The sequence below is a fragment of the Ambystoma mexicanum genome, chromosome 1p (assembly GCF_040938575.1).
Source record: "Ambystoma mexicanum isolate Mex_15411 chromosome 1p, UKY_AmexF1_1, whole genome shotgun sequence".
Taxonomy (NCBI): domain Eukaryota; kingdom Metazoa; phylum Chordata; class Amphibia; order Caudata; family Ambystomatidae; genus Ambystoma; species Ambystoma mexicanum.
This window is the reverse complement of record NC_090921.1, coordinates 1,047,717,600-1,047,745,234: the sequence shown is the minus strand read 5'-3', so window position 1 is coordinate 1,047,745,234 and position 27,635 is coordinate 1,047,717,600. Positions and strand designations below refer to the sequence as shown.

General features: G+C 48.2%; 1 protein-coding gene across 3 annotated transcripts in view; it reads left to right on the top strand.

The window, feature by feature from the left end:
- Nucleotides 1–27,635, top strand: part of LOC138447912 (pleckstrin homology domain-containing family G member 4B-like) — a 1,180,303-nt gene that overhangs the window by 675,893 nt on the left and 476,775 nt on the right. For all 3 annotated transcript variants that reach the window (XM_069604450.1, XM_069604440.1, XM_069604433.1), the window contains exon 7: nt 874–960. In XM_069604450.1, coding sequence (XP_069460551.1) covers nt 874–960 — 87 coding nt within the window. The remainder of the gene's footprint in view (nt 1–873; nt 961–27,635) is intronic.

Sequence of the window (27,635 nt, the reverse complement as noted above, 5' to 3'; positions counted from 1 at the left end):
GGGGAACCTGAAGAAAAGCCAAGAAAATCACTTCAGTGGCCTAAACTGATGCCCAGCCAATTCTAAACAAACTGGAGCCACAGATTGCAACTGCAAACTAATATGCTTGCAAAGGTCTGGGCAGGCTGTGAAAGAAGTGCTTAATCCTGCAGCAACCCACTGAGAAAGTAGTGGCTGATACAAAGAATCTGGTAGCATTCAACTTGACAGGTTCCAAGGATGTGGTGTCCAACACAGTGACTAGCGCCAAAACAAGCAGTGACCACGAGGGTGACTTGTGTAGTTGGTTTGCTGCACGGAATGCGTTATAGTGTAATATGTTATGTTATATTGTCCCCAGACCTGGGCTCAGTTCTTAGATGAGCTATCTAGAACTGGACAATTGCTCCATGTGTCATCCACAACAGGACTCCTCCATATGAGGATTGCCAAATTAAGGATACAAGACCCTAGACATGCTCTTACCATCGAGTTATTTAGTCTCTGTAAAACGTGTGCTGGAACAGGAATACTTCGTTCCACATGTTCCAGCTCTTTTTAATTGAATTATAGGATGAGAGCTGCCTTCCAACCTGACCTTGCTGCCAAATCCCAAGGGTAAAAGGCACTTTTTCTTAATCCTCCGATGAAGAAAGCTGGTTATTGGCCTTGGGTTTTCTTGATATTGAATGTCATTTTAGGAAGTGCTGGTTCAAGAAGGATTTCCTCTACAGCCACAGAATTTTAAGAAAGTGCAAGGTAAAAACACCTGAACACCAGACATGGCTGGTATAGAACAGAGGCCATTGTTGTACGCTGTGAATTCTAAAGACTGGATAATGAGTTTTAACAAGTAGATCGGAAAATGACACCTTTTGTCCTTTTTAATTGCAGGATGCGCTCCCAAACTGTATTCATAGTGTTCTGTTGCTTGGAGAAAAAGACCTCACTTTTCGTGTTGAGAAGCCGACCGCGATGCAGGTAAGAACACTAGTGACTGTGTCAAGAAAAAGAAAATGTTTACTGTATAGGGACCTCTCTTGGTATATAGTTTGTGTTAGAATGCACCCGTGGAATAATTTGAAAACAGGTGTCAGTCTTTTAGTGGCATCTCTGACATAGATCTTCCAGTGCACACCATAAACCCTCTGAGCAGGATATATACTATCCTTTTTGGTTCTGCAATCCTTTTCTAGAAAGGACTTTTGTAAGTGGATAAACCAGAACTTCCCTCATTGCAATTCTCCGGTCATGTCAACCTTCTGGGATATGAGGTACCCCAGTTTGTCATATCCTTGCAAAATATATGAAGAAGCAGCTCATTTTTATTAAACTTGCTTTGTTTAATTTCACAATTAAAAGTCACATAAAGCATGATGAATTGAGGTGGTTATGAAAGAGTGAAGATTAAAATAGCCAAGTGCTATCGATGACAAATTGCTGTTGTGCGCTAGAGACTTGGGGTGCCCCTGCCAATCACTCCAGGATATTCTGTGTAATGCGGACAAAGGTAGAACTATTATCACTTTTAGCTGCCGTGCTAAGCCCCCTACAAGTAATGGAATGACATCACATAATTGCATTTTCCCACAACTTCATAGCAAGCCTGAGCACCCCAATGGGGTAAAACAGGCATATTTGCCTTTAGCTACTCACAGCTTATTTTTCTCAGATGAAACTGCATACTTGTGATCCCATGGCAGTAAATAAACTAGACCCGTGTGATACTTATGGACCGGGCATCCGCTCCCACAGCACCTGGCAAATCCAAGCTTGTCACTGTAAACCCAACGGAAACCACAGGAAAACATCCAAAATAAATGCTTAAATGGAGCAAATGTCCTCAGTATTGTATGTGTAACCCTTTAGCCTGCACGATACCAATATTTAGAACAGTGCATTTTTAAAAGACCTCTCTTTGGACCTTGCTTGTGCGTATTACAGCATGGATTGTTTGCCACCTGCAACAGGTTCGTCCCGAGTCCCTCATATCTCTGAATCTTCTATTCTGTGCTGATAATGTCTTGTGTAACTTTCTGCTATGAATTTCAGGATGATGTGCAATAACATACTCTTTACATAATAATATATTCCTAGACTGTCAGGAGGATCCCTCCAATGGAGCATCTGGTGCTGATTACGCATATTTAATAAGTGCAAAACATGAAGTTATTAAAGTGCAATAATGTGTGGCTGGGGTAGCCTTTTTTGCATTACAAAAATGGTTTCCCGTCAAGGCAGTCTGGGTTATCTGTATGGAACTGTTAACAGTTCTGTGGGGCAAAATTAAATAAAAACCAATAGAAACCGGATGAGGGGGTAGAATAATGGGTATGGGTGTATCCAACATCCGGGGAAATAAGATGGCTCTTGAGGAGTCCCCATACAAGTTTTGCATGGACACTCGTATCTGAACGCGAAGGCAGTTGCCAAAGTGATCAAATGAACACACAGGAGTCTTTGCTACGTTCAGTACCCCTTATTGTACCCACCCACCTTCCATCATGTGCGCACTGAGGCCCACAGGCCTGATGCGCTCTATAAAAAATGGAATCATAATAATCTACCCACTGACATTTTGTGGGGAGATTATGGGCCTCCTGTGCAAGGTTGCCATCAAAGCAGTACTCTTACAGGCGGTTGAGAATGTCTGGTACGCAGCAAAGTTTCTCATTCCCATGAAGTGGTCAATCTGAGAACAGATCTAGACCTTTGGCTTCAAAGCAAGTTTCAAGAGTGTTATCCTGGTACAAATACTCCAAGCGCTTTCATAGTACTTATTGGTGCCATCTGTGATTAATCCAGTGGAGTCATGACAGATTCCCCCGTAGGCATCTCCTCCCATGTGGCCAGAGGAAGGCAGCCGCTACCTGATACTGACCCTGGGGGTGGCTTTATGAGGGAGGATCAAATGGGAGGAGACGACTGCCAGGTAGATGTTATGACTACATTGGATGAAGCACAGTATCCCTCCTTTTCCCTAAGGAAGACCCTTTGACACCAAACACACTAATGGCATATTGACATTTGACACTTCCCCTTTTAGAGGAAATCAAGAAACCTTGTCCTCACAGTATTCAAGTCAGGCCCCTACCTTAAACCCAAACACCTTCAATCTACACATACCACCTTTTGTTTCTAATATGCTTTATTGTGAACATCCTGAGTAAAATCGTTTGAAAAATAGAAGCCCAATAACATCCATGGACTCCAACTCCCATAATCACTCAGGTACTGAGATGAGGAGCAGGATGAGAGAGTTTGTGTAGAGTGACCAGTGCCCAAAGTGCAATGCGCAGGCTAGTTGTTTTGCAAAGCCTACCGTGCATGGGACATGTAAAAATGGTGTCCGCACTCAGAAGCGGATCAGCAGTGCAGGAGAGGACTGTACACTTCAGGCGGAGGCTCACAATCCCCTGGACACAAAGAATAGCCTCCAGGGACAAGAGAAGGGACGCTGCAGATGAGCAGGAAAAGCTGTGGAGACGGGAGGAGCTGCGCGCAAGCTCCTGCGTGTCCGACCACTTGTAGAAGCAGCGTTCATCCGCCTTGAATGAGAGAAGAAGCCAGGGTGTGACTGCGCAGGCAGCACAGAACACTGGGAAGACCTTTGCTGACTCCAAGGTGGAAATTGAATGAAAGTGCTGTTCCACAAAGGCAGGAGAGACAGGTGAGTCTGCCCAAAGCAGGGCATTCCGACAAGCACTCCAACCCGCAGTTGATAAATATGAGACTATTAATGATGAAAAGAGCATAAGAAAAATATTTGTATGCAGTCAAGACAAAGTATTATCGCAATACCCAATAACAAGAATGTATTCAGACCAGACACTGTGCCAAGAGAAACTCTATCCCAATACAGGGGCATGAGATGCCAGTTTGGGAGAGCAGTTTAAGCAAGTGCTACCGTAAGCAAATATAGCAAGTGTCTGACAGTGTAGGCCATTTTTCAATAACCAAGAAGCTGTGAATCAATTAAGAGAAGTCATGGCAGACAAATACAACAGGCAATTGAAGTTATTTAAAGATTCCTGGCAGGAGAGTATACCAGTGGATCTGAAAAGGCAACAAGAGAAATACTGGCAGGCGAGTTTACCGGGTAATTGAGATTGATTAAAGGAACTATAAAAGAAACCCTGGTAGGCGAGTATATCAGTTTGATGATATTGAATGAAGATTCCTGGCAGGGGAGTACATCAGGCAATCTACAGAGGTAAAGTAAACCTTACAGAAGGATTGTTGCAAACCTTCTGATTCAAACAAGAACTGTGTGATTAGTGGTTAAAACAAGAATTTTGTGAGTTGTGAATGCAACAAGAACTTTGTGAGCCCAGTGAAGGAACGAAGGAACTGTTAATTAAAGCAGAATGTTTGCCATCCTATTTAAGAAACCAGGTGAAGGGAACCACCCCGTGGATCCAAGGGTCTTTACCTTGGAGAACATGTTTGTTAGAGTCATTATTACACTTTTTGCTAACATCCAGAAAAAGACATTTCCTTACACCCTTTGTTTTAGTGTGAGGGTCAGGATTGGATGTTTTGGTCACAAGGACGGCTCTTCAGTTACTGACTTCCTGACATAGACTGTTCCTTAGTTTTGATTTTTAGGTAGGGAAATTCCTCTTAGAAGAGGGCCAGTTAGGTAGTTTCCAACCAGTTTTTGTTTAAATAAATGTATTTACTTGAGAATATGAATAACTTGTGTGCAACTCTCATTTCTGATGCCTCACATATGGTGTCAGTAGAGGGATGTTGAACCAATTGACACAAATTGGGAACCCACTAACAAAGTCTTTACGCTCTAATGCAGCTTAACATCCAGCAGTTAAAAGAAGGAAATGTTACACTTGACATTAATCCCCATGACACTATTCTAAGCCTCAAGCTAAAGATCTTGATAAGGTTTGCTTTTCCCATACATCATCAGAAATATATTTTTCATGGTCGACCCTTGTTAGATACCTTCAAGGTATCAGATTATGACTTAAGAACCCACTGTAAATTGAACTTGATAATAAAAGCAGAGATAGATCTATCTCCAACCATCTTTACATGTGTCAAGCCCAGTCTTGGGAGACCTGCACAAGTCCCGGTGAGGCAGGAAGAGTTACCTGATTATGTGTCTTCTCCAAAGATAAATAGCTCAATAGAGGTAGGCCGCTCTCCTGAGGAAGAGGAGGTATTTTCTTTCCTCGATCAACCAAATCGGGACTTTGATACATTCCAGTTTGAGCAGGACACCAGTTTAATTGAGGAAAAAGATCCCGGAAAGAGTAGCAAGATGTCAACCCCAGAAGATCTTTTAGCCCAATTGACTGCTCATCAGATCCAGGCATGGACTACAGTTCAAGCTGGGCTGGATAGAATGGATATAATTGCTGCATTTTACCAGGGTATAACCATATAGAGAAGGGGAAGCCCTGGTGAACTTTTTTGTAAATTGTGAACGTTTGGTCCTACCGTTTCAATGGGAGGATGAATACCTAGCCACCTTACTGAGAGGAGAAATTCAGAACTCTTATCAGTTGTTAAATCCCCTAGGAACAACACCTTTAGATGATATCAAACCGTGACTATTGAAGAAGGTGGATCAAACGGACAAGTTTTATAAACAAAAACTCTGAAGCAAATTAATTACAACCTGGTGAAACACCTGTGGAGTTAGGGGCCAGAGTGCAAAACATTTTGTCCACATGGCTAGGGAAAAAGTCTCTACCAGAGGTGTTGGACACTCTCGCCATAGAACAATTTATTATTTCCTTCCCCCGCTACGTCCAAAAGGGCAATTCATCAATTAAACAAGCCCAGTTCAGCATTATCCGTGGAAACAGCTCAAAACTTTGCAGAAGCCGATCGTTTTTTATTGAGCTGAAGAACCTAAAAAGGACAACAGAGATTTTTCCAGTTCTCCAGCATGGGGTCTGGCATGGATTCACATGCTCATGAATATTCCCCGTCGTCAGGTTGGGAATCCTCGGTAAAGAAATAATCAGTATCAGTTTCGTTTCTGATCTGTCTTTCCTAGTAGTAACCAATCACTGATCTCTGCGTCATACTGACCACAGCCAATGACTGCCCTCTACTTAAGCCCCGCCTCTGGCAGCCATCTTCAGATTTTTACCGCACGTTCAAGTGTTGGGAGTCCTCGTGCTTAGCTCTCGAGCTTTTACTGCGTGTTTCGCGCTTTTTCATGTGAATTTTCACATTTTTTCAGTTAATCGAGCCTCAAGCTCCACCGTTTCTACTCCCGTTAACGGCTCCCCGTTGCGGGATTTTCCTACGCCCCTCAAGGGTGAAGATTACATCGAATCAACTTCTTGGAGGATTCCAGAAGATTTGCGGCCTACTTCGAGATGGCCCAGGATGCGAGTTCGTCGCCCGGACCCAAGCTGTTTCGCAGCTGCCCTGGATGCGGGCTGCAGAATGTGTTTAAGGAAGACGAACATTTGCGATGCCTCTACTGTCTTCATGGGGACAAGACTCATGTAGAGAAAGACTTCCAGTTCTGCAAGAACTTGTCGGAGCGGACCATGAGGGACCGTCGATCCCGTCTCGCAAGCTGGTTGGAGAAGGGCTCGACGGGTGAGAAGAAGAAGAAAGGGTCCGAGCGGGCTTCTAAGTCCTGTGCGGGCGCCCCGGCGACGGGGGGCCAACACCAGGCCAAGCGCCGCGAGTCCGCTGGCCCTGGGAGCGCCGAAAGGTCGGGCTCTTCGGTCGCCAGGCAGGGCTCGCCTTCCCCGGCACCGTCAACCACAAGCCAACGCTCCGGTTCGGGGAAGAGAAAGTCCGAGACCCCGGGTAAGCTTCGGGAGAAGCCCCGTCCGATCTCGGAAGAGGGGGAGCGAGGCGTCGCCCCTCCCCCGAAGGAGAAGGCCCGGGACGCAACTAAGGTGGTGAAGGCGCCTACCCAGCAGGCAAAGGCCTCTATCGAGGCTATCGCGGCGACTCCTGCAAAGCCGGCAGAGACACCGCCAGCGGAGACTGCCTCCGGGACTAGAGTTTCCCTGCCGCCAAGGAGGGAATCCTCTTTTCAGCCCATCGTCGTGGCCGCCATGATGGAAGAAGCGAGGGGGGCACGGTGCCCTCCTCGAGCTCGGAGTCAGCCTCGGAGGAGGAACTGACCGAGGCCGTGAGGAACCTCGAAGTCCAACGGGCGGCTTTCAAGAAGGTTCGATCCCGTCAGGACGATCCTCGGGAGTTAACCGAGGAAGACGACGATGGTGAGGAAGAGCGGCCTTCCCTTCCGGTGCAGCCGGATCCTAGGCCTCAAGATGGCTCGGCGGCCATTTTGTCTGCCATCCAGTCCTTATGCTCTGAGATAAGGACGAGATTCCCGCGGCCCAGGCCGGAGGACCCGCAACCTGGCCCGTCGGGAAGTCCTCAGAACAAACGACAGAGGACCCAACCCTCTCCTCCGCTCGCCCACGTAAGGCCTACAGTTCCCTCTTCATCCTCCCACGAGTCGGGAGATGACGGTGCGTTGGGCTCGACGACGGGTTCTGAGGGCGACGATGACGGAACGGGTCTCCCGTCGCACGGGCCTCGCCGCCCGACGAGATTGGCTCATTCCACGCCATGATCGCCAGGGCGTCCGAATTGTTCCAGCTCTGCCCGGAGGAGCAGAAAAAGGAAGGTTTCCTCTATCAGCGCCGGGAGGCCAAGAGGAAGACGGTCATCGCGGTGCCCCTAATCGATGACATCTGGGAGGAGGGCCTGTCAGTTCTCAAAAACCCCTCCACGGCACCAGCCAAACGGGACCGGTACGAGAAGAAGTACCGGGTCCCCGAAACCGCTCCCCTGTGCCTCAGGGCCCAGCCAACGCCAGACTCGGTCGTCTCGGCGGCGGCAAAGAAGAAAGCGGCGGGGTCAGGAGCCTCGACGTCGAATTCCCCGCCGGACGGCGAGGGAAAGAAGTTGGACGCCATGGGGCGGCGGGTCATTTCGTCGGCGGTGATGACGATCAAAGCGGCCAACGCCCTGGCGATCGTGGCCCATTACGACGGGAAGCTCTGGTTTAAGCTGGCCCCCATATTGGACTTCCTGCCGGACAACAAGAGGTCCGAGGCCCTGGAGATACTGCAAGAGGGCGAGGTGGCGTCGGAACACGCCATAATGGTGGCAACCGTTATTGCTGATACCGGGTTCCGCCAGCTGGGCAACAGTGTTTGCCTATGACGACGGGGTTGGCTCCGGGCGACCGACTTCCGTCAGGACATCCAGACCAGGGTGTTGGACATGCCGTTCGACGGTATCAACTTATCCGGGAAGGCGGTGGACGAGTCCCTCCAAGCCATAAAAACGGACACGGAGACGGCCCGCGCCCTAGAAGCCCTTCAGCAACGACGGCCCTTTCGGAGCTCCGGAGGCAGACAGGGTGCCTCCAAGGGATCCAGCGGTGGCTCGTCGTCCTACCGCCAGGCGGCACGCTCCTCGTCTCAGGAGGCCTACAGGGGTCGCGGCAAGCAGGGAGTCCCTCGCCGCCGTTGGCAAGGTGGCCAGGGCGGCAAGGCCACCACCTTCAAGCAGGACTGAACCGGCCGTGGTCTCGGGCCCCCACCGAGGCACCCCGGTGGGAGGCCGGCTGACGAATTTCGTCGGCGTGTGGAAGTCCATCTCCACCGACCGTTGGGTGCTGGATACCCTGGCAAGAGGACACTCTATCGAATTCCTGAAGAAGTGTCCTCACGTTCCACCCATGGCCAGGAAGGAAAATCACATCCCGCAACTGCTGTTGGAAGTGCGGGCGATGCTCAGGAAAGGCGCCATCGAGCTTGTCCCGAAGAGGCTCCGGGGCTCTGGGGTGTACTCAAGATACTTCCTCGTCAGGAAGAAGACGGACCTTCGTCGTTTGAGCAAATACATCAGATCACAAAAGTTCAGGATGGTCACCCTCCAGCACGTACTGGGACAGCTGGAGGAAGACGACTTTCTATCGTTGGACCTGGGGGATGCTTACTTCCACATTCCCATCCTCAAAAGTCACCGAAAGTTCCTCAGGTTCGTTGTCCAGGGACGCCACTACCAATTCAGAGCACTGCCGTTCAGATTGAAGTCGGATTGAAGTCGGCCCCCAGGGTCTTTACCAAGTGCCTAGCACCAGTGGCGGCGCGGCTGCGCCTACGGGGGATTCACGTCTACCCCTATCTGGACGACTATCTCATCCGCTCAAGGATGAGGGAACTCGCCGTCGAACACACTGCGAGGACCGTCCAGCTACTCGCAAACCTGGGATTCGCCATAAACTACTCGAAGTCCCACCTGGTGCCGTCGCAAGTGGCCCTGTTTCTGGGAGCGAAGCTCGATACAGTGAGGCACCTGGCGGCCCTGTCGGGAGTGCCAAAGTGCAGCGCCTGCTAGCCACGGACGTGGCCAGGGTGAGGTCCATCAAGTCCCTCCTGGGGATGATGTCCTCTTGCATCTGCCTGGTGCGCCTCTGCAGACTACGAATGCGCCCCCTTCAAGAATTTCTCGACGCCCGTTGGATACAGGCGACGGGCACCTTCGAAGACAGGGTCCCCCTCAACGATGTGTTCCGGCGGGCGATTCAGTGGTGGGGCGTTCGAGCGCACCTCACGGCGGGCAAGGACTTTCAGACGCCGGCGTGCCAGGAGACGGTGACGACGGACACCTCCCTGGAAGGTTGGGGCGCCCACACCGGAGAGCTCCACGCAAGAGGCCTCTGGCTCCCGGAGGAGAGGCTCATGCACATCAACGTCCTGGAACTCCGAGCCGTGTTCTGGGCTCTCAAATCGTTCCTCCCGTCGCTCAAGGGCAAGGTGGTGTGGATCTTCACGGACAACACCACGACAATGTTTTACATACGGAAGCAGGGAGGCACCAGATCCCCAGCCCTATCCAAGGAGGCACAGGATCTGTGGCACTGGGCGGTCGCCCAGGGAATGTTCCTGGTTCCCTTCCACCTGGCAGGAGAAAGCAACACCATCGCCGACTCGCTCAGCAGGGAGCTGCGCGCGTGTCACGAGTGGGAACTGCGCCAGGATCAGGTGGATAAACTCTTCCGACGATGGGGCAAACCCCAAATCGACCTGTTCGCAACAGCGACGAACTCGAAGTGCAAGAGGTTCGCCAGCAGTTTTCCCCAGCCGAGCAGCATGGGCGATGCGTTCTCGTTCCCCTGGGACGGCCTATACCTGTATGCGTTCCCTCCGTTGCCGTTGCTGCTTCGACTCATCAGCCAGCTCAAGAGGTCCCGGTGCAGGATGATCCTCGTCGCACCGGCGTGGCCGAGGCAGATCTGGTTCCCAGACCTTCTGGACTTGTCAACGTCCCCTCCCATCAAGCTGTCGGCGGACGCGGACCTTCTCTCCAGAGAAGGAGGCGCCATCTTCCACCACGACCCGGCGTCACTGAACCTGCAGGCTTGGCTCCTGCAGCGCTAGAGTTTGGAGGCTACGATATACCGGCCGATTGCAAAGAGGGTCTTGCAAAGGCCAGGGCGTCCTCGACTCTCAAATGCTACGGTCATAAGTGGAAGAGGTTCCCTATCTGGTGCCGGGCACAGAAGATCAACCCCCTACGGATTACGGCCCCTCAAGTTCTGCCGTACCTGCTATCGCTGGCAAAGGCTGGGCTAGCCCATGCCTCCATTAAGATTCATCTGGCGGCGATCTCCAGATATACCAGAACCACAGGACGGACGTCCCTATGGTCCCATCGACTGGTAAAAGAGTTTATGAAAGGACTGTTCTGGTCGTTTCCTCTGGTGAAGGCCCCGGCCCCGGTGTGGGAACTTAAAGTGGTGCTGACCAGGCTCTTGGGGCCCCCATTCGAGCCGATGCACTCCGCACCTATGAAGTTTGTATCGTGGAAGACGACGTTCCTGGTGGCCATTACCTCCGCACGACGAGTGGGAGAGATCCAGGCCCTATCCTGCAAAGCACCGTACTTGACTTTCCATGCCTCGAGGGTGGTGCTTAGGACGCACCCCTCCTTTATTCCCAAGGTGCCGTCGGACTTCCATCTTAACGAGCCCTTGGTGTTACCCGTTTTCTTCCCGTCTCCTTTGTCGCCGGCCGAGAGGACTTTGCACTCGCTGGATGTGGCTAGAGCGCTGAAGTTCTACGTGGACCGCACAAAGAGTTTCCGGAGGACATCACAGCTGTTCGTGAACTTTGGACCTGTGAATCAAGGGAAGGCTCTCTCAAAGTCTTCTATTTCCAGATGGCTCTCCGGCTGCATCATGCGCTGTCACCGGTTGGCTAACCGACCGCTGCCAGGCCGTCCGAGAGCCCATTCGACCAGAGCGATCGCTGCTACTACGGCATTCTTATCTGGTGTGCCCCTGCTGGACATCTGCAGGGCTGCTACGTGGAGGTCGACGCACACCTTCACGAGATTCTACTGCGTCGATCGGGATTCCAGGGAGGAGTCCAGGGTCGGCCAAGCAGTGCTGCGCAACCTGTTCGCTTAAGGTGAGCCTGGTGAGGAGGTAAGAGATGCTTAATGTTGAGTTTTGTATTGCTTAATGTTGAGCCTTTTACCACCCCCCGTGGTTGTGCATGTGTGTACTGCTATTTAATCTTATATTCATGAGCATGTGAATCCATGCCAGACCCCATGCTGGAGAAGGAACAAGTTACTTACCTGTAACTGTTGTTCTCCAGCATGGGTCTGGCATGGATTCACATGCAAACCCTCCCGCCTACCCCTCTGCGGCTCTTCACTTGGGCATACTGCCACTTCACGTGCTACCAAATCTGAAGATGGCTGCCAGAGGCGGGGCTTAGGTAGAAGGCAGTCATTGGCTGTGGTCAGTATGACGCAGAGATCAGTGATTGGTTTCTACTAGGAAAGACAGATCAGAAACGAAACTGATACTGATTTTTTCTTTACCGAGGATTCCCAGCCTGACGACGGGGAATATTCATGAGCATGTGAATCCATGCCAGACCCATGCTGGAGAACAACAGTTACAGGTAAGTAACTTGTTCCTTTTCCCCTTTTCCGAGTAAAGATAGAAACCAAAACGGTTCTTATAAATCTATGGTAAAAGATCTACCCAAGGGAGAGAGGAAACTGCCCCGGGGCCCAATAAGCCCTTCTTTCCTGCTCTGAGTACCCCCCTTCGGCGCTACATTGGAGGGGAAAGATGGGTAAACCTCTCCTGGCTCCCAGTACTCGCCCACCTGCAAGGTATCCGGCACCAGGACCCTCGAGATTGCAGCCCAATTCACGGCTGCATCCCGCATGGCCATGATGGCGGCCTGCCGTGGGTCCCTTCACAATTATGGAGCAGGAACGCGGTAAGCTGAGCGTGTCCCTTAGCATAATTGGGGTACAAACCAAGCCCCCAAGGCAGCAGCGTGGCTGATTAGACCCCCACGGGGTGTTGTTCGGCAGAAGCTGCTCTCTGGCAGCAGGAGCTGAGCGGTGCAGACAGGAGGTTGCCGGCACTGTGGGAGCTGGCACGCGAACCGTGGAAAGGGAAACCGGCCAACCCCCATCCACGATGGAGGCCCTGTTGAGCCTGTGGGGCTGGCGGCTTGCCCGGTCTCCCCATGGCAAACGGTTCCCAGCTCAGCCCCGGAAGGCAAATATCTGATGCCTGGCTTCTCCCCCTCCTCCCTCTCTGCGGCGATTTACAACTTGAGACCCAGAGGGCCCAAGAGGTGAAATTTGAAAGATTTGAATGTGATCCATACTTTCCTGCTGGCGGAGCTGAAACATGACCTCACCCAAGAAATACAGTGGCGGGTTGATAAGCTAACGGGAATGGTCGAGGACCTACAATCTCATGCCTCCGAGGCCGAATCACGTTTGGTGCAGTTGGAGGACTTGGGAGCCGATCAGGCCCACAAGCAAGCACTGATGTCAGAGCAGATGGAAACCTTAGAACAGCGACTTGAGGCTGTAGCAGTCAATCAGTAGGACACCAAGAATCGCTCAAAGTGCAATAATATCAGGATACGAGGCATCCCTAAAAAGGTGCAAGATCCTGAACTGCCTGCCTATACTGAAGCCCTGCTCCACACCATACTAAATCTCCTGGAGGGTGAGAAGTTTGTCCTGGACTGGACACATAGGGTGTACACCGCATTTCAGGTCAAAAACGCTGTGTGTCCTAACGTGCTCACAAGAGTTCATTTCTTTGGCCAAAAAGAGCAGGTGATGAAGGAAGCCTGGAAGCAAGAGTCGATCCACTTTAGAGGCTTGGAACTGAGGCTGTTTCAGGACTTTTCGTAGGCCACATTGTTTCGCCGCGCAAAAAAATGAAAGCGGTGACAGCCTGGTTGCACGAGAGTGACATCCGTTACAGATGGGGATTCCTGTGTAAGCTACTCTGAGGTGAAGGGGACAAAATGTGTGATGACGAAGGAAGAAGAGGCGGCAGCCTTGATGGAACTGGATGACGGTAAAAGGGGAGAGTCATGTAGAACCCATAGACTTATCCCAAACTCAGGGGAGGAGGAGGCCCTGTTTTCGCGGTCCCATTGGCAAAGGCAAACATAGGCTGAACAAGCATGAAGAGCGCCCACACCAGGTGCCTTGAACCAAGTCTTTTGCCCACTGGATCAGGGTCTGTTACAAATTGCCCTTGGATGGGGAGAGAGAGGTGGGGAGCAGGATGAACATAAATTCTGTTCAATTTGGGGGGAAGATTTGAGGTTAAGTTTCATGAGTTTGGATCCCGTGTAAAATGGTGGATGCTGTGGGAGTAATATATTGATGTTGCGTGGGGAAGGAGAAAGAGGGTGGGGTTTGGCGGGGGAGAGGGGTGGGAGGTCCCCGGGAGAGCAGGAAGTGCCTCCATGTGGGAGCATACTATAATCTGGTTCCAAAAGACCCTTCGAGGGTTGTTCCAGTTTGGTTTGGAAGTTAAATTTGATTTACACCAGTGCTCATGTGAAAACGGAATGGCACAGGCGCGGCTGATGGGTTTGGCTCGCCGCCGGTCCCTGGGATCCCAGTAGCAGAGTTAACTTGGGCCAACTCGATAAGGTGACACTGACACTGCGGGTGGGTACATGGAATGTTCGGGGCCTTAATACCCCCATGAGGTGCAAAACAATCTTAGGACAGCTTAGGATATTGGGGTGGGATGTGGTGATTTTTCAAGAGACCCACTTGCTCCCTCAGGACAAGAAGAGACTTAATTGTAAGGGGTACCCACAAGGGTATTTCAGTAGTGCTGGGGTTAAAAGGAAGGGAGTGGGCATTCTGCTGAGGAGAGGTATTCCATTTAAAGTAGGAGCAGTTAAAGCGGATCCTGAGAGGAGATACCTAGCAATACAGGGCTTGTTAGAGGATTCCTAGTCCCAATTATTCGGGGATTTAAGGAGCGTGATTATAGCGGGAGACTTTTAGATCTGATTGAAACCTGACGGTTTCACCATCAGGATAAGTGGGACTTCACATTCTTCTCGTCGGTACACAAATCTTTCTCGTGAATAGATCTGATTATGACCTCTACGTCCCTCGCGGGTCATACGGAGGCCGCGGAAATCGAGTCCATGTAACACACTGACCATGCCTCAGAAACACTCATCCTATGGGAACTCATTTTATCCCCCATGGAGCAAGCCTCCTGGCAGTTAAGCAATGCAGCCCTCAGGGATCCTGTGATAAAGCGGAAAATGGGGAAGACTATCAAATTTAGGGAGAATGACACTGGGGAGATCGAAATGGGCCTTGTGTGGGACGCGGTAAAAGCAGTGTTTTGGGGGGAATTTATCGGGAAAATGGCAGTCCTGACCTGAGCTAAGGCCCTTGGTAGAGAAACGCTAGAGATCGAACTTCGCGACAGGGAAAAGGAACATAAAGGAATAGGATCCGATCTCTTAGAGCTCTTAGGGTAGCGCATACTAAAATAGAGGCCGTCCAGGCGAGCGCAGCAGCTGATTCCCTGCTGCATATTAAACAATATTATTACACCAGAGGGGATAAGGCGAACAAAACCCTAGTTGTCAAATTGAAATTAGCTCAAACACTCAGCAGAATGGGAGCCCTAGAGAACTGGGAGGGGACTCTTTATTGGGAGGAAAAGGACAACGTCCAGATAATCGAATCATATTTCTCTGAATTCCTGGGAGGGGGCAGGTCTAGGCTAGAGGCGGCGGATTCTCTTTTGTAAACTCTGGCTCCCCAAATTGTCGGAGGCAGACAAGATCGCTCTGTAGATCCTGATTACGGCCCTGGCAGTCGATGCTGATATCAAAACTCTCCCGAGTAATAAAGCCCCAGGTCCTTATGGGTTTCCCAATGCTTTCTACAAATGCTTCCGAGTTCAATTAGTCCCCCAGATGGTGAAGCTATTCAACTCCTTTGGGACAAGTGGGCTGGTGTCGTGCGCAATGCGGGAATCTTGGACTTCACTTATCCTGAAATCGTGGAACGAGCCAGCTGAATGCACCTCCTGTAGGCCTATCACACTTCTTAACTGTGATGTGAAGATCTGTGGAAAAAATCTGGCCAATAGAATAACAGGGATTCTGCCGAAGGTGATCAATGAGGACCAGACAGGTTTTACAAAAGGGCGCACAGCTTTTGAAACGTCAGACGGCACTGAATCTGATTGATTTGGGAGCTGGTACTAAACTGAATATGGTAGACGCGTACAAAGCCTTTGACAGCTTGCTTGGCCTTATCTGAGGGAGGTCCTGGGTAGCTATGGCTTTAGTCCACAATTTTGTACATGGGTGTTTTCCAGTTTTGTGGCACCTTCCACGCGCGTAAGTGTAAATAAGTCAAACACGGGTCCCATTACCATTACAAGGGGTACCAGACGGGTGCCATGTCATCACTGCGTTTTGCCCCAGCCGTGGAGCCCCTTGCTCGATCAGTACAGGACGATGATATTATATATTTAACCGAGCCAGTATGGTCAATCCCCCGAGTGTTAGAGGTTATTAAACAATTTGGAACTTGCTCAGGATTCACAGTCAATGGAAATCGGTCGGAAAGAAGAATATTGGGGAACTGGATGGAGCGCTGGAGGACATGCTCCCCTCTCTGCCCTTTAGCTAACAGACAAGATACAATACTTGGGAGTTTATTTAACCTCCTGGCCCGACACGATATGTAAGGCAAATATCCCAAGTGCACTTAGGGAATGCGAAGAGGACCTTAGAGGATGGGAACACCAACATATCTCTTGGTTGGCAAGGGTGGCAGCTGTTAAGATGTCCCTTATACCTAACCTACTATATGTGTTTCACGCCCTCCTGGTCAGGATCCTAGCGAAAGCCCATCTCCCAACTACAGGGGAAACTGTTCAAGTTTATTTTGGGGCGGTAGAGACCCTTGGTGGGAAGGAGGGTGTTGTTGAGCTCACCATGGCAAGGGGGGGGGTTGCTGATTACCAATATGTGACTGGGGAGCGGGAACTGGAAAGAGGTGGGTGGCTTTGGAACAGGGGGTTACAGTGTTACCTATGGCTGCCACTGCGATTTTTATTCCCCGGGGTCCGTTATGACAGAAGCAAACTGCAACACCCAACCATGGCCACCTTGGGGTACTGGGACATGGGGGTTCGGATGCTGAGAGTTCCATTGGGTTCTGAGGAACCCGGTATTCACCCCGAGTACAGGGAGTCACCCCTTCGCAAATTGGGAGGCCATGGAGAAATTGCACCGGGGCCACATGCATGTGGGCTTATCTCTGCTGACCTTTGACGCGTGTAAGTCTAGATTTGCAGTCGATGATGGGGTAAGGTTCCGATATAGCCAAATTCACCATTGGGTCACAAAGGGGGATGTTGGGGAAAGAGGGAAAACAGAATCCAAAGGGATCGAACTGACACTATTAGACGGCCTTAACTCAAAATTAACAACCAGTTTAGCAGTTTCTATAGGCTTCTTGACCCAAGTGAGGACCCTGATACCCTACCCTATATATCGAAGAGGCAGACTGACTTGGGAGTCGATATTCAGCCGGAATCATGCTTATCAATCTGAGAAAGAACCCATAAAGCATCACGTTTCAGGGGGATGAAGAAATGTCGGTACAAGATTCTATGCCGGTGGTATGTCGTCTAGCCGTCTGCATTAAATTAACCTTGGGATTTCGGAGACATGTTGAAGGGGATGTGGGGAGAAAGGAACATTGGGACACCTATGGTGGTCTTTCCCCAGCTCTCATCTGTACTGGAAGGAGAGCCTCTCACACATTAGAGACCTTACAGGGATTGTCCTCCCACTGGATCTGAGAATAATCGTCTTGGGGGATTCAGCGGCGGTTGCTGGATACCCATTGTGAGGCCAGACAGCAAACGCAACTCCTAACCGCAGCCAGATTAACCCTAGCTTTCTCATGGAAATTGGCTGAAGGCCCGATAGTGGTGAAATGGTGGGTCAGAGTGTGGACACTGATAGCACTGGAAAAAGTAACTGTGATCCTCACTGACTCATACCAATCCTTCTATGCGTCCTGGCTCCCTATCATTCAGTTCTTGGGTTCTAAAGAACACGTTACCTTCCACCGCAGATGCTTCAGCGCTTTGAGTTACTTTGAATCCGATGCTACATGTTGGGACATGTTGTTGGCATTGACACTGGTGGCACTTTATTGTTACTGTTGTTTGATGGAATTGTTGGTTAGTGATATGTTGTCTTGTTGATTGATGACCAGAAGCCTGCTCTGAATTGTGATTAATGAAAAAATGATAAATAAAGCTTGGGAAATAAAAAAACATGATTATGTGGTAGTTAATGGAGTCCCAGTTATGGCCCTAATTGATTTGGGAGTAGGCAGACGGCAGTAAGATGTAACTGTATATCTTGCAGGGACCTACGAAAGGGAATACCAATCAAGGTCACCTGCGCACATGGAGATTGGGAGTTTTATCATAGGACCCCAGTCATCATCAGGGTTCAACAGGGTTCCACTGAAATTGATGCTGCTGTCATCCCTGGACTACCCGAAGAGACAAATATTGGTACAGATATCCCCAATTTGAAACGATCCAACAAAACGCCAATTAGACATCTCTTCCCTACTCTCCAATTCGTTCATGCAAAGAAGAGGGTTTTTCTTCAGAAGGAACCATTTGGAAATGGCAACTCCAGATTACTAAACCTCTTGCCTTCGGGTGGTTGCATTGTTTAACCTGTGTTTAGGTGGAGGTGTTGTGTGCCGAGATGTGTTGTAGGTTAAGGGTGAGAGGTAGAATGATTTTGAAGTTGTTATTGTTACCATATTTTACTGCAATTTGATGGCATACGCACAGCATGCAAGTGTGGACATTTGAGGCTTTGAAAGTGGACTTTAGACAGCAAGAGCACACAGAAAAAGGAAACGATTTGTGTCTTTTTGTTTTTGCTGACAAACCACCAGGGAGCCAGGAAACCGAGGAGGGATTGACCAGAGGAGCAACTCACAAAGGAGCCATGGACCAGAGATTAAGTAATCAGAGTGGCAACGGACCATTGCAGTCCAGGACCAGTGGGCCGACAGACCATAGCTTCCAGCAACCAGAGCAGCCAAGGACCAAAGCATCCAATGACTAGAGGGGCAACAGGCCACAGTAGCCGAGGACCAGAAGGGCAACAGACCAAAGCAGCCAAGTATTACAGGGGCAATGGACAAGAGCAACCAAGGAGCAGAGGGGCAATGGGCCAGAGCAGTCAAGGACCAGAGGGGCAATGGACCCTAAGAGGAGAGTTAGTCACCAGGGAGACGTGGACCAAAGGAGTGACAGACCAGTGGAGCATCTCACAGGGACTAGGTTTGCCAGATAACTGCACATCATGAGGGATACACTAATGTCAAAGATAATGATGTTATTTATATAGTGCTTTTGCTAAAGCGCTTTGCATAGAACATATTTACATACATTATGACCCAACTGAAGTTGGTACTCGTTTGTCGACCTCAGAAGGATGATAGGCTGGGTTTGGTTTGCCGGGATTCAAACCTGCGGCCTGCATATCTCACGCAGATCGCAGCAGCAAGTGCTCAACCCGCTGAGTAATCTTACTGCATTATAATCCTATAATAATGCTTTTACCTTAGTTTTCAAGTCACTTTTATTGAATTGAGTGCAGCCAGAGGATTACTGGCAATTCCAAATTATATTGAGTTTAGGTACGGTTATGGGCTTTCCCAAAGTATTGAATTTCTGTTTTTCTTAATTAGGTATGTGTGTCAGAGTATCGTGCTTAATTTATATGCTTGATTGGATCGAATATTTCTATTTATTAATATATTGATGGATATTTCTGTCAGGATGAATATTCCGGGTATTGGCTAATCAAGCCCCAATGCACCAAGAGCCAATGAATACTGCAACCTAAAGACCACCAAGCCTAGCAGTGCCCCGGCCTACACCTGCCCTCTTCTCGCTTCCCCAACCCATCCTTTTTTGATGCAGCCAGAGTACCGCTAGTTCCTTTTCTCCACTTCCACACCCTGCAGCACCGATAAACCGGTGGCAGCAGAAACCTGGGGTGGTTTACAGTGTGCATCTGTGCCTCTTCCCCTGGGGGCATTCAATGCCTTTCATGCGCCTTGCTCTGATATATGACAAAGCACGGGACGAGGCCAGCGCGCACAAGTCACTGATGAAAAGATTCATGTGAAAACTATGAAGTCAGCAGTCAGTGAAGGTTATTATTCAGGGCATTGTTCCATAGATGACACGAGAAGTGCATTTTTTTTCCTCTGAATGATACTTTGCAGAGATTGGACAGATTCTGCATGAATCCTATTCTAACGTCTGAGCAATTCAAGGCTGCATACAAGGTTTAAGCGGTGCCCATAGTTTTCAATCTAAATTCACGAAAGTTTCCATTATGTTTTGTTTTGGATTTTTGGTTCCCTTGCAAGGTTATTTCAGAGATGTGTGGCTCTGAATCATGCCTGCAGGATGCAGGTACACCGAGAGCACTCAGCACGGCCTCGGAAAGCTGTCACAGCGATGCAGCTCTCTAGATTAGAAGGTTGTTTTATTTTAAATCTTGTCTCTAACAAATATTCGGGCAAAGTAAGCCTGTCAAAACTGTTCCAAAATCCGGGTTTTTTGTTGTAATCCAAAATCCTACCGAGCGGTAACTCTGTCTCACTACAGACAGGATAGAAATGTGGTCCTGTCCTGCTTTGTGGAATTCCGTTTTAAATGTATATGTTTCCGTCACATCTGCTTTGTTGTATTACTCACATTTTGGCATAACACACAACACAAGATCTCTCACCAAAGGCAAGGATGTAATCGTGCATGAGGCAGTTAAAGTCGATCATTCAAAATTAAATAAGACAAATGTCTTTTTAAAAACACTACGGGACGAGTGAAAGCCAGGCAGTGGGAAGGCATGCTCTCAGTGAGCTTGGGGGTGCGGCTTTTACCCGTGCCAACCCCCCGCCCCCTCCCCATTCTCTCGCAGCGTTTGGCCGGATTTCTGACAGCAGACAGCATGTTGATATACGCAATTAAACGGCAAGTCAATGAATAATAAAAAGGATAATGCCTGTGAGTGCTCGTAATAAGCCCTGAAAGGATTCCCTCTCTTGGGTGAGCGGCCGACGGGACGGTGCCTCCTGTAAGTGGATTATTGTGGATAGTGTGGCAGTGTACATATGTACACGGGATTAGTCCAAGAAGTAACCCCTCCCCGCCCCCTTCTACCTCCAGGGACCTGCCCCTGCCCATTGGCTTAGAATTCGAACCTGTAGCGACAGATTAAATGAGCAGCTGCCACTCTGCGCCCTCAGGGACCCCTAACTGCCCTAAGTGGCTGTCTTGATCCACGGGCGGCGACAGGCAGGGAAGTGACAGGGTTATGGCCCCCTGATGGTTAGTTAAGCCCAGATGGGCCTCCTGGCTCTCTGCCATGACTGTTACACACAGGGCTGCTGCCTGATGAATCCAGTGGGATACAGTGACACTTAAAGCGTGCATGCAGGGCCATTTTACGCACTTTTTGGGGCCCTGGGCACGGACATCTTTGGGGGCCCCCTGCACCAAAACAAAGAAATGAAGGGTTCAAGAATACTGGTCGCCCCCCACCCGTTGCGCTCACAACCGATAGGTTGATCTGCTGTCTCGCCGCATAATAAGCATGTTTACTCCCTTTAAGTCCTCTTACCCTCTTCGTTCTTGCTCTAATCAGAGTGATAAACAAGTAGCATTGGAAGGCCAACATTAGCAATCTACGAAGAGGTTACTGTGCTAGTGCATACAGGATACGTTTTATCAATAGCATCCAGGAAGGTATGCAGCCTGTAGTAATAATGCAGGACCATGTGTAAAATGTACATGTAACCCATAACAGACAGAGCACTCACATGAGCTGCCTCACAGAATCCAAAAGTGCTCATGCATGGATAGCGGAAACCAATTGGAAGGAAGGAGAAAGCTGCACATACCGTAGCATGGATAGTGGATGCAGATTAGAAGCTACCAATAAGGTGTCTTTATCCAGACAGACTGAGATTAGAAGTGGGATATGGTTTTCAAATAGTGTTGCCATTAGATTTCAAAGGAACACATTCCTGTGGTGTGCGATATAAATATGCTCACTAAGGCTTTTATGAAGTTCATACCATGAGAAGGAAGGGACAACAATTTTGAAAGGTTTAGGAACTGGCAATATTGAGATGTTAGGCAATACAAGATTAAATGAGATGCCCAGGATCACACATTGGTTAAGGGGTGAAACTGGGATTTATGCCAACTCTGCAATTTCTGCATTTGAAAACTTTTTTTCTAGTTCTTACCATGAACTAAAACAATCTTGTTTTATAAAAACGGACTTGGAAAGTACACAAATCAAATTACCAAACATGACAATTTTTAAACAAAATATTATTGAAGGGTGTTATGGAAAATGGTAATGATTCTAGCTTCATTCTCTCCATCATCAAGGGAAGTATATAAGTACCAGCATACCAATCGATGTGATTTAACAAATTTAATCTGGGTTTGTTTTTGTATTTTATTGCTTTAAATACTTCCAAAACATTGGCTTGTGACATTTTCATTTATAAACGTGCATACAAACCTTTGACTTTTACCAAAAATCAAACAATTTTTTGTGTCGAACAAGCAGACCTTAATATATGCTTGCCTCAGGCCTGCAACATCTGGTCCACTCTCTTCTGTCTACCAACCCTTCCACCCAAATGGCCTATATAAGAAGAAAGATCAAGTAATGTGCTAAACGATACCAGCAGCATGCAAGAAGGCAAACCTCACAGAAGACAGTACAGTAATGTAAGATATATTAGATGATTTGACCAGGATCACTGTATCGTCTGCTGGCAAATCCACGATACAAGCATGAACGCTTTTGTTCCAGTCTTGAATTTGGATACTTATTCACCTCTTGGTCTAACAGTTTATGCCATTGTTGGAGGCGATTACCTAGGTTTTACAACACCCCATCTCAACAAACCTAGACCTTCACCATACGGATGATATGTTAGTTTGTATAGCAACCCATATCTGGTGAAGGCACATTGCTGATAAATAGCAGATGTTGTTCTGCAAGACCAAGTACATATGCAGGCAGGTTTATAAACTTCAAAGATGGGAAAGGCTCAGCCAACCTTGCTGGAATGTGATATTCTATTTTTGCATATGAACACATCTCTGCAATGGATGTTTAATGCTCTGAGCTAACTTCTGAACCATTGTGGCACTCAATTGATCAATATGCATTTAACTGTTACCTATTGCAGATGATCAACATAATTCCCACAGGAAGGAAAGAATGCTACACAGTTGTTCCGTAAGGAACACAAACGATGTATACCACAGTGAACACAGAAAGCAATACACGATGAATTGGTCAAGGCAGAATGTACTTGTCAAAACAGAAAATCAATGGTTTTAGAGCCTCTGCAGCACCCATGAACTATCCTGACGTGTGCTATTTAAGACTGGTGTACAATGGAATCTCCTTCAGATCAGGCAGCTGCGAGGGGCCCCCCTCCGAGGTGGGGGCCCTGGGAAAGTGCCCCTTTTGCCCTCCCATAAAAACGTCTCTGCGTGCACGTGCTTGCACAGCTTCCCTACATTTTGTGATCTTGCCAGAGTCCATTCTGTAGCCAATTTTCTCTGCTGTAGCTGGCTGAGGGGCCCTTCAATTGTGGTCACGTTGTTGACTTGCAGCCTGAAAGATTCCCTCCCTGCTCCTCAGTCTTGTGGGGTCGCCTTGCTATGGCATAACGCACGGTATGAGCAACACTTTATGCCTGAGCCTTATGGTAACATTTAAAGCATAGTAACATAACAGTGCCAGATTGTCACTACATCTAGGACAGGCATCTGGCCCTTCTCTCCCTACACTCCCTGTTTATCACATGTACACTCCCGCCTTTTACACAGTCTTAAGAGCACAGCCCGCAAGGGGAGGTCATGCTATATTTTCTCAGTATAGATGACTATATATTGATAGGACTATCTCACCATGAGTTAAATAAAGTCTAGCATGACACGACACAGAAGACACTTTTTATAATAACCATTTTGATATCAAGGTGCCAGGCTTTTCCAATTTGTTTGTACTGGTTTGACAATTTACTTTCTGTTTCATGCAACATTGAACTTAATACGGTCTATACTTACCTGCCCCACTCTTGGCTCAGGCTTGGCAGTCACACAATTAACATTCTAGGTTGTGACATGGGGTACAACGTATAGAGATGGGCAAATAAGCCATCAACTTTCAGGACTGTCCGAGCACAATCTTTAGAGCTAATGCATCCAACATTACATTTTGTACTAACTCACAACTCTCCAAATCTGCTTTGGGAACAGAACCCAATTGTCATAATTATTTGGAAATATCCGCCCTCTTCCTTTTGCAGAGGTATGGTCCACTTTACTGAACTGACATGACAACATGACTACTGCTCTGCCGGAGTACAGGGTTAAGTAGTGGTTTGTTAACTTCTACTGAGCCCCAAGCTACTACAAAACTAGCAGTAATCTCATTCATAAGGTTGCAACAGGACCAACATGAATGGTATACTTCCATCAAATCTTTAAGGTAGCTTTGGCCGAGGGAAGGCTATATACTCTTTAGTAGGGTGTGAGCCAGCATGGGAACTTCTAAACAACAATACTGCAGTAAGTACCAAAATGAAAGAAAGGTCCAATTAAGGTTCTATAAAAAATACTTTAATTAAAGTCACAGGACAGACAAAGTATTGAAAACACTAACAACCCACCACTGTAATTAAATGCACAGTCAATGTTAACTTTAGGCAAACAGGGCATTCTGGTTATTAAGAACAGTGGTCTGCAGTAACAGTCTTGTAGAAGGGTGATCAAGTTCAAGAATATGCCTTTTAAGGTTTGAGGTGGGCTCTTAAATGTTACCAGGGCCCATAGAACCAGTACATGGGGACAGGACCACTGTTAGATACCTTATTGTTTTCTTTCAGGAGCTCGACAACATCGAGACTGGTTTCTAGTTGCTGCCTGGAGCATCAAATCAGGTTTGAGTTGATCAAGTTGGTCCGCAGTGAAATTCAACAACTGGCAAAGGATCGCGGCTCGACAAAGCTTGGGACCAGCAGTGATGTTCAAATTCACACAGTTCGAAGTTTCGATGCGTTGAAGCGCCACTTAGACCTCAGCGTTGAACTGGCTCGACTGAGTCCAACTACGCAATGCGATTCAACAAATGGCAATGGTTCGAGGGTAGAAGAAGCTCGGGACAGGCAGTCGATGATGGGGCCGCTGTGGCATGAAGGCGCTCAAAGCAGTTTCAAGTGTAGAGTGTAAAATGCAGCTCTGTCGTGTCTTTGCAGCTGCTCGTTGGTGTTAGGAGTGATCGCAGCGGCTCAAATCTGCTTGAAATTGTAGAGAGCCAAGGCAGTTTATTTTGATCCTTGGGTTGCTGCGAGACCCTTCACTGGGTCTCTGAGGAAAGCTAAGTCTGACTTCTGCCCTTTCCAGAAGATTGCCAGGGACACCTGCAGGGCTTGCAATTTCAGCAGGCAGAGTCCTGGCTACCAGTGTCCAGCCGAAGTCATAGGTTATCAACAGCAGGTCACTTAAAATGATGGGGAAAATGTCTGAATCATCCTGGAGTGAGTGAAAATAACCCTGCCAACGGACCTAGAAGTTGTTGACGGTCTTGCAGTTGGTCTGTCAGGACAGATGAGATTTGTCCCTTTATAGACCCGATTGTGGCTTCTGTGTAGCAAGACTGGGTGGGGATACGTCTCCTCCCCAGGCTCTCTGTTAGTCACCAGAGCCAGCACCAATTCATTCCTGCTGTAATGATGTTTCAACTGGTTGACATGAATGACTCAATGTGCTTCGCTATGATTCTTTGTTTCAATGAGGTAATTAACTTCACCAATCCAATGAAGTACTGTGCAGGGTTCAGTCCACTTATCCTGATGTTCCCCCGGGTTTGACATGCTTCATTATTCAGACTAACTGGCCTGCACTGTTCTCATTATGGTGGCCACCAGGTCATTCCAGTGCTTTACCATTCCTGACTAGCCTTCAAATTCTTTCAGACTGTTCCATGTACTGGGCCATTGTGGACCTCAACCCAAGCACATTGTCATGAGAAGTACTTTGGGGGTTACCTTTTCATCCTTTTCTCACAAGACTTTGGTCATCCTGTTAGGGATTCTCTAACAGACTTCAAAGGGACTGAACCCTACTACGTTCTGTGGCACATCCCGGTAGGTGCATAGGTGGGATGGCTGTGGAACATCCAACTTTCTTGTCGGGAGCTTTTCCAAGCCATCAATCATGATTTTCAGGGTCTTGTTGGACCTCTCCACAAGCACATTGCTCTGGGGATGAAAAGATGTAGAGAATGTGTATGTCACTCCACACACACTCCTCTCAAATTGCTCCATATATGTTACGTTAAAGGTATTTGTACTACGCACCGTCACCAACGGAATTGGTCCCCAGGCGCTCTGGCGGATCTGAAAAAAAGGGAGTGGATGGGGGTTAGTAGGGTGAAGTGGGAGTAGGAAAGTGAGAGAAGTGGTGTCCTGTTGGCAACTTCTGTTTTCACTGTGCGCTGAGCTTGGGTGCGATTATCGGATTGAAGTGGGTCCCCGTGTTCTGTTGGTGCAAGTTATTTGTTGTTGCAGTATGGTAAAGTACTTGCAGCTTGCTGCGCAGAGAAGTGGTTGTGTTGGATTCTGTGTAAGAAACCTGTGAGGAAAACCGAATTGTGTTATTTATTAATTTTTTCCCACATCTTGGATTGTTCTATAGGTTTGCTATTGTGGTTTGTCTATCTGGTTGATGGGTGTGATTGTGGTTTGTCAGCCTGGTTGATGGGTGTGATGGAATGGCAGCTTTCTTCTGAGCTATTTGGAGGTTTTGTGTACCTGGTTGAGGCATTGTTCCCCATCTTGGTATTGGTGCTGTATATTTTACAGTTTTCTGCTCCCTTCCTACCCATTTCCCTGTTGGTGATCCTTAGCTGCCCATGTTTCCTCTGTGGATTAGAGGTTATGCTGACATGGCATCCTTACTCTTCCCTCGAAATTCCTCTATATTCATTCCAAGTGGGATCCTAACCTACCTACGTTCCCTTTTGGTATGGTGTTATGCGTGGAGTGGGTCCTCCTCCTCCCTCTGGTTATGGAAGCTAACTTGGGAAGATTGGGTGGATCGATTTTTCTCTGGGTTTTCAGTCCTCTGCGTATGTGCTCCCCGGTTGTTCCTTCTAGTTATGGGGCAAAGAACCAGGTTTTGAGTAGTTTCCTGAATAGAAGGTGATCTCTCGTGTTACGTATGTTTTTTGGTAGCTCATTCCAGGCTTTTGGTGCAAGTTAAGAGAATGAGGATCCTCCTAGTCTTCTCTTGTTGTATGGTTTTGGTTCTAGGCGGATGTCGCTGCTTGATCTGAGCGGTCTGATTGGGCGGTAGATGTTTATTTTCTCTTTTAGGAACTCTGCTCCTTGGCCGTGGATTGCTCTATGCTTTATGCACATTGATTTGAACTTTATTTGCTGTTTATTGGTAACCAGTGTAGGATTTTCAGTGCTGGTGCGATGTGTTCTCTAGGTGGTATTTTTAGCAGGAGTCTGGCCGCAGCGTTTTGGATGCATTGGGAGTTTTTGTAAAAGTTGCTCTGGCACTCCTAGGTATAGGCTATTGGTGTAGCCTACTCTGGACATGATGAGAGCGATGATGGTGAGCATTTTGTGAGTGAATGAGAGGTATGGTAGGATTCCTTTTGCTGCTCGTAGGAGGAAGAAGCATTTCTTGATTAGAGCGGTTACTTGTGGCTCTAGAGTTTGTTCGATGTCCATCAAGACTCCCAGGTTTTTTACTATCATCGATGGAACCAGTGCTGAACCAAGTTCCGTTGGCCAAGGGATGTAGTAATTGTTTTCTCCCTTTGTGGAGATGATCATTATTTTTGTTTTGCCCAGGTTGAGTTTAAGGTAGATAGTTCATCCAGCTGTAGAGTTCATGAAGGCAGCTCTCTCATGTTGTTTTTCTTCTTGTGTGTCTTATATTTTCTAGACTATTTGTGTATCATCAGTGTAGTTGTAGCCTGTGAGTCCATGTCTTTTAATGATCTTTATTAATTGAGCCAGGTATATGTTGAATAGCAGCGGGGAGAAGGATTATCCTTGTGGTACTCCACAGGTGGAATCTCTTAGATTGGATTTGAAGGGTTTGATCCATATGGTTGCCGTTCTGTTTGTTAGGAAGGATTTAATCCATAGTAAGGCTAGGTCGGTGATTCCTATTTCTTCCAATC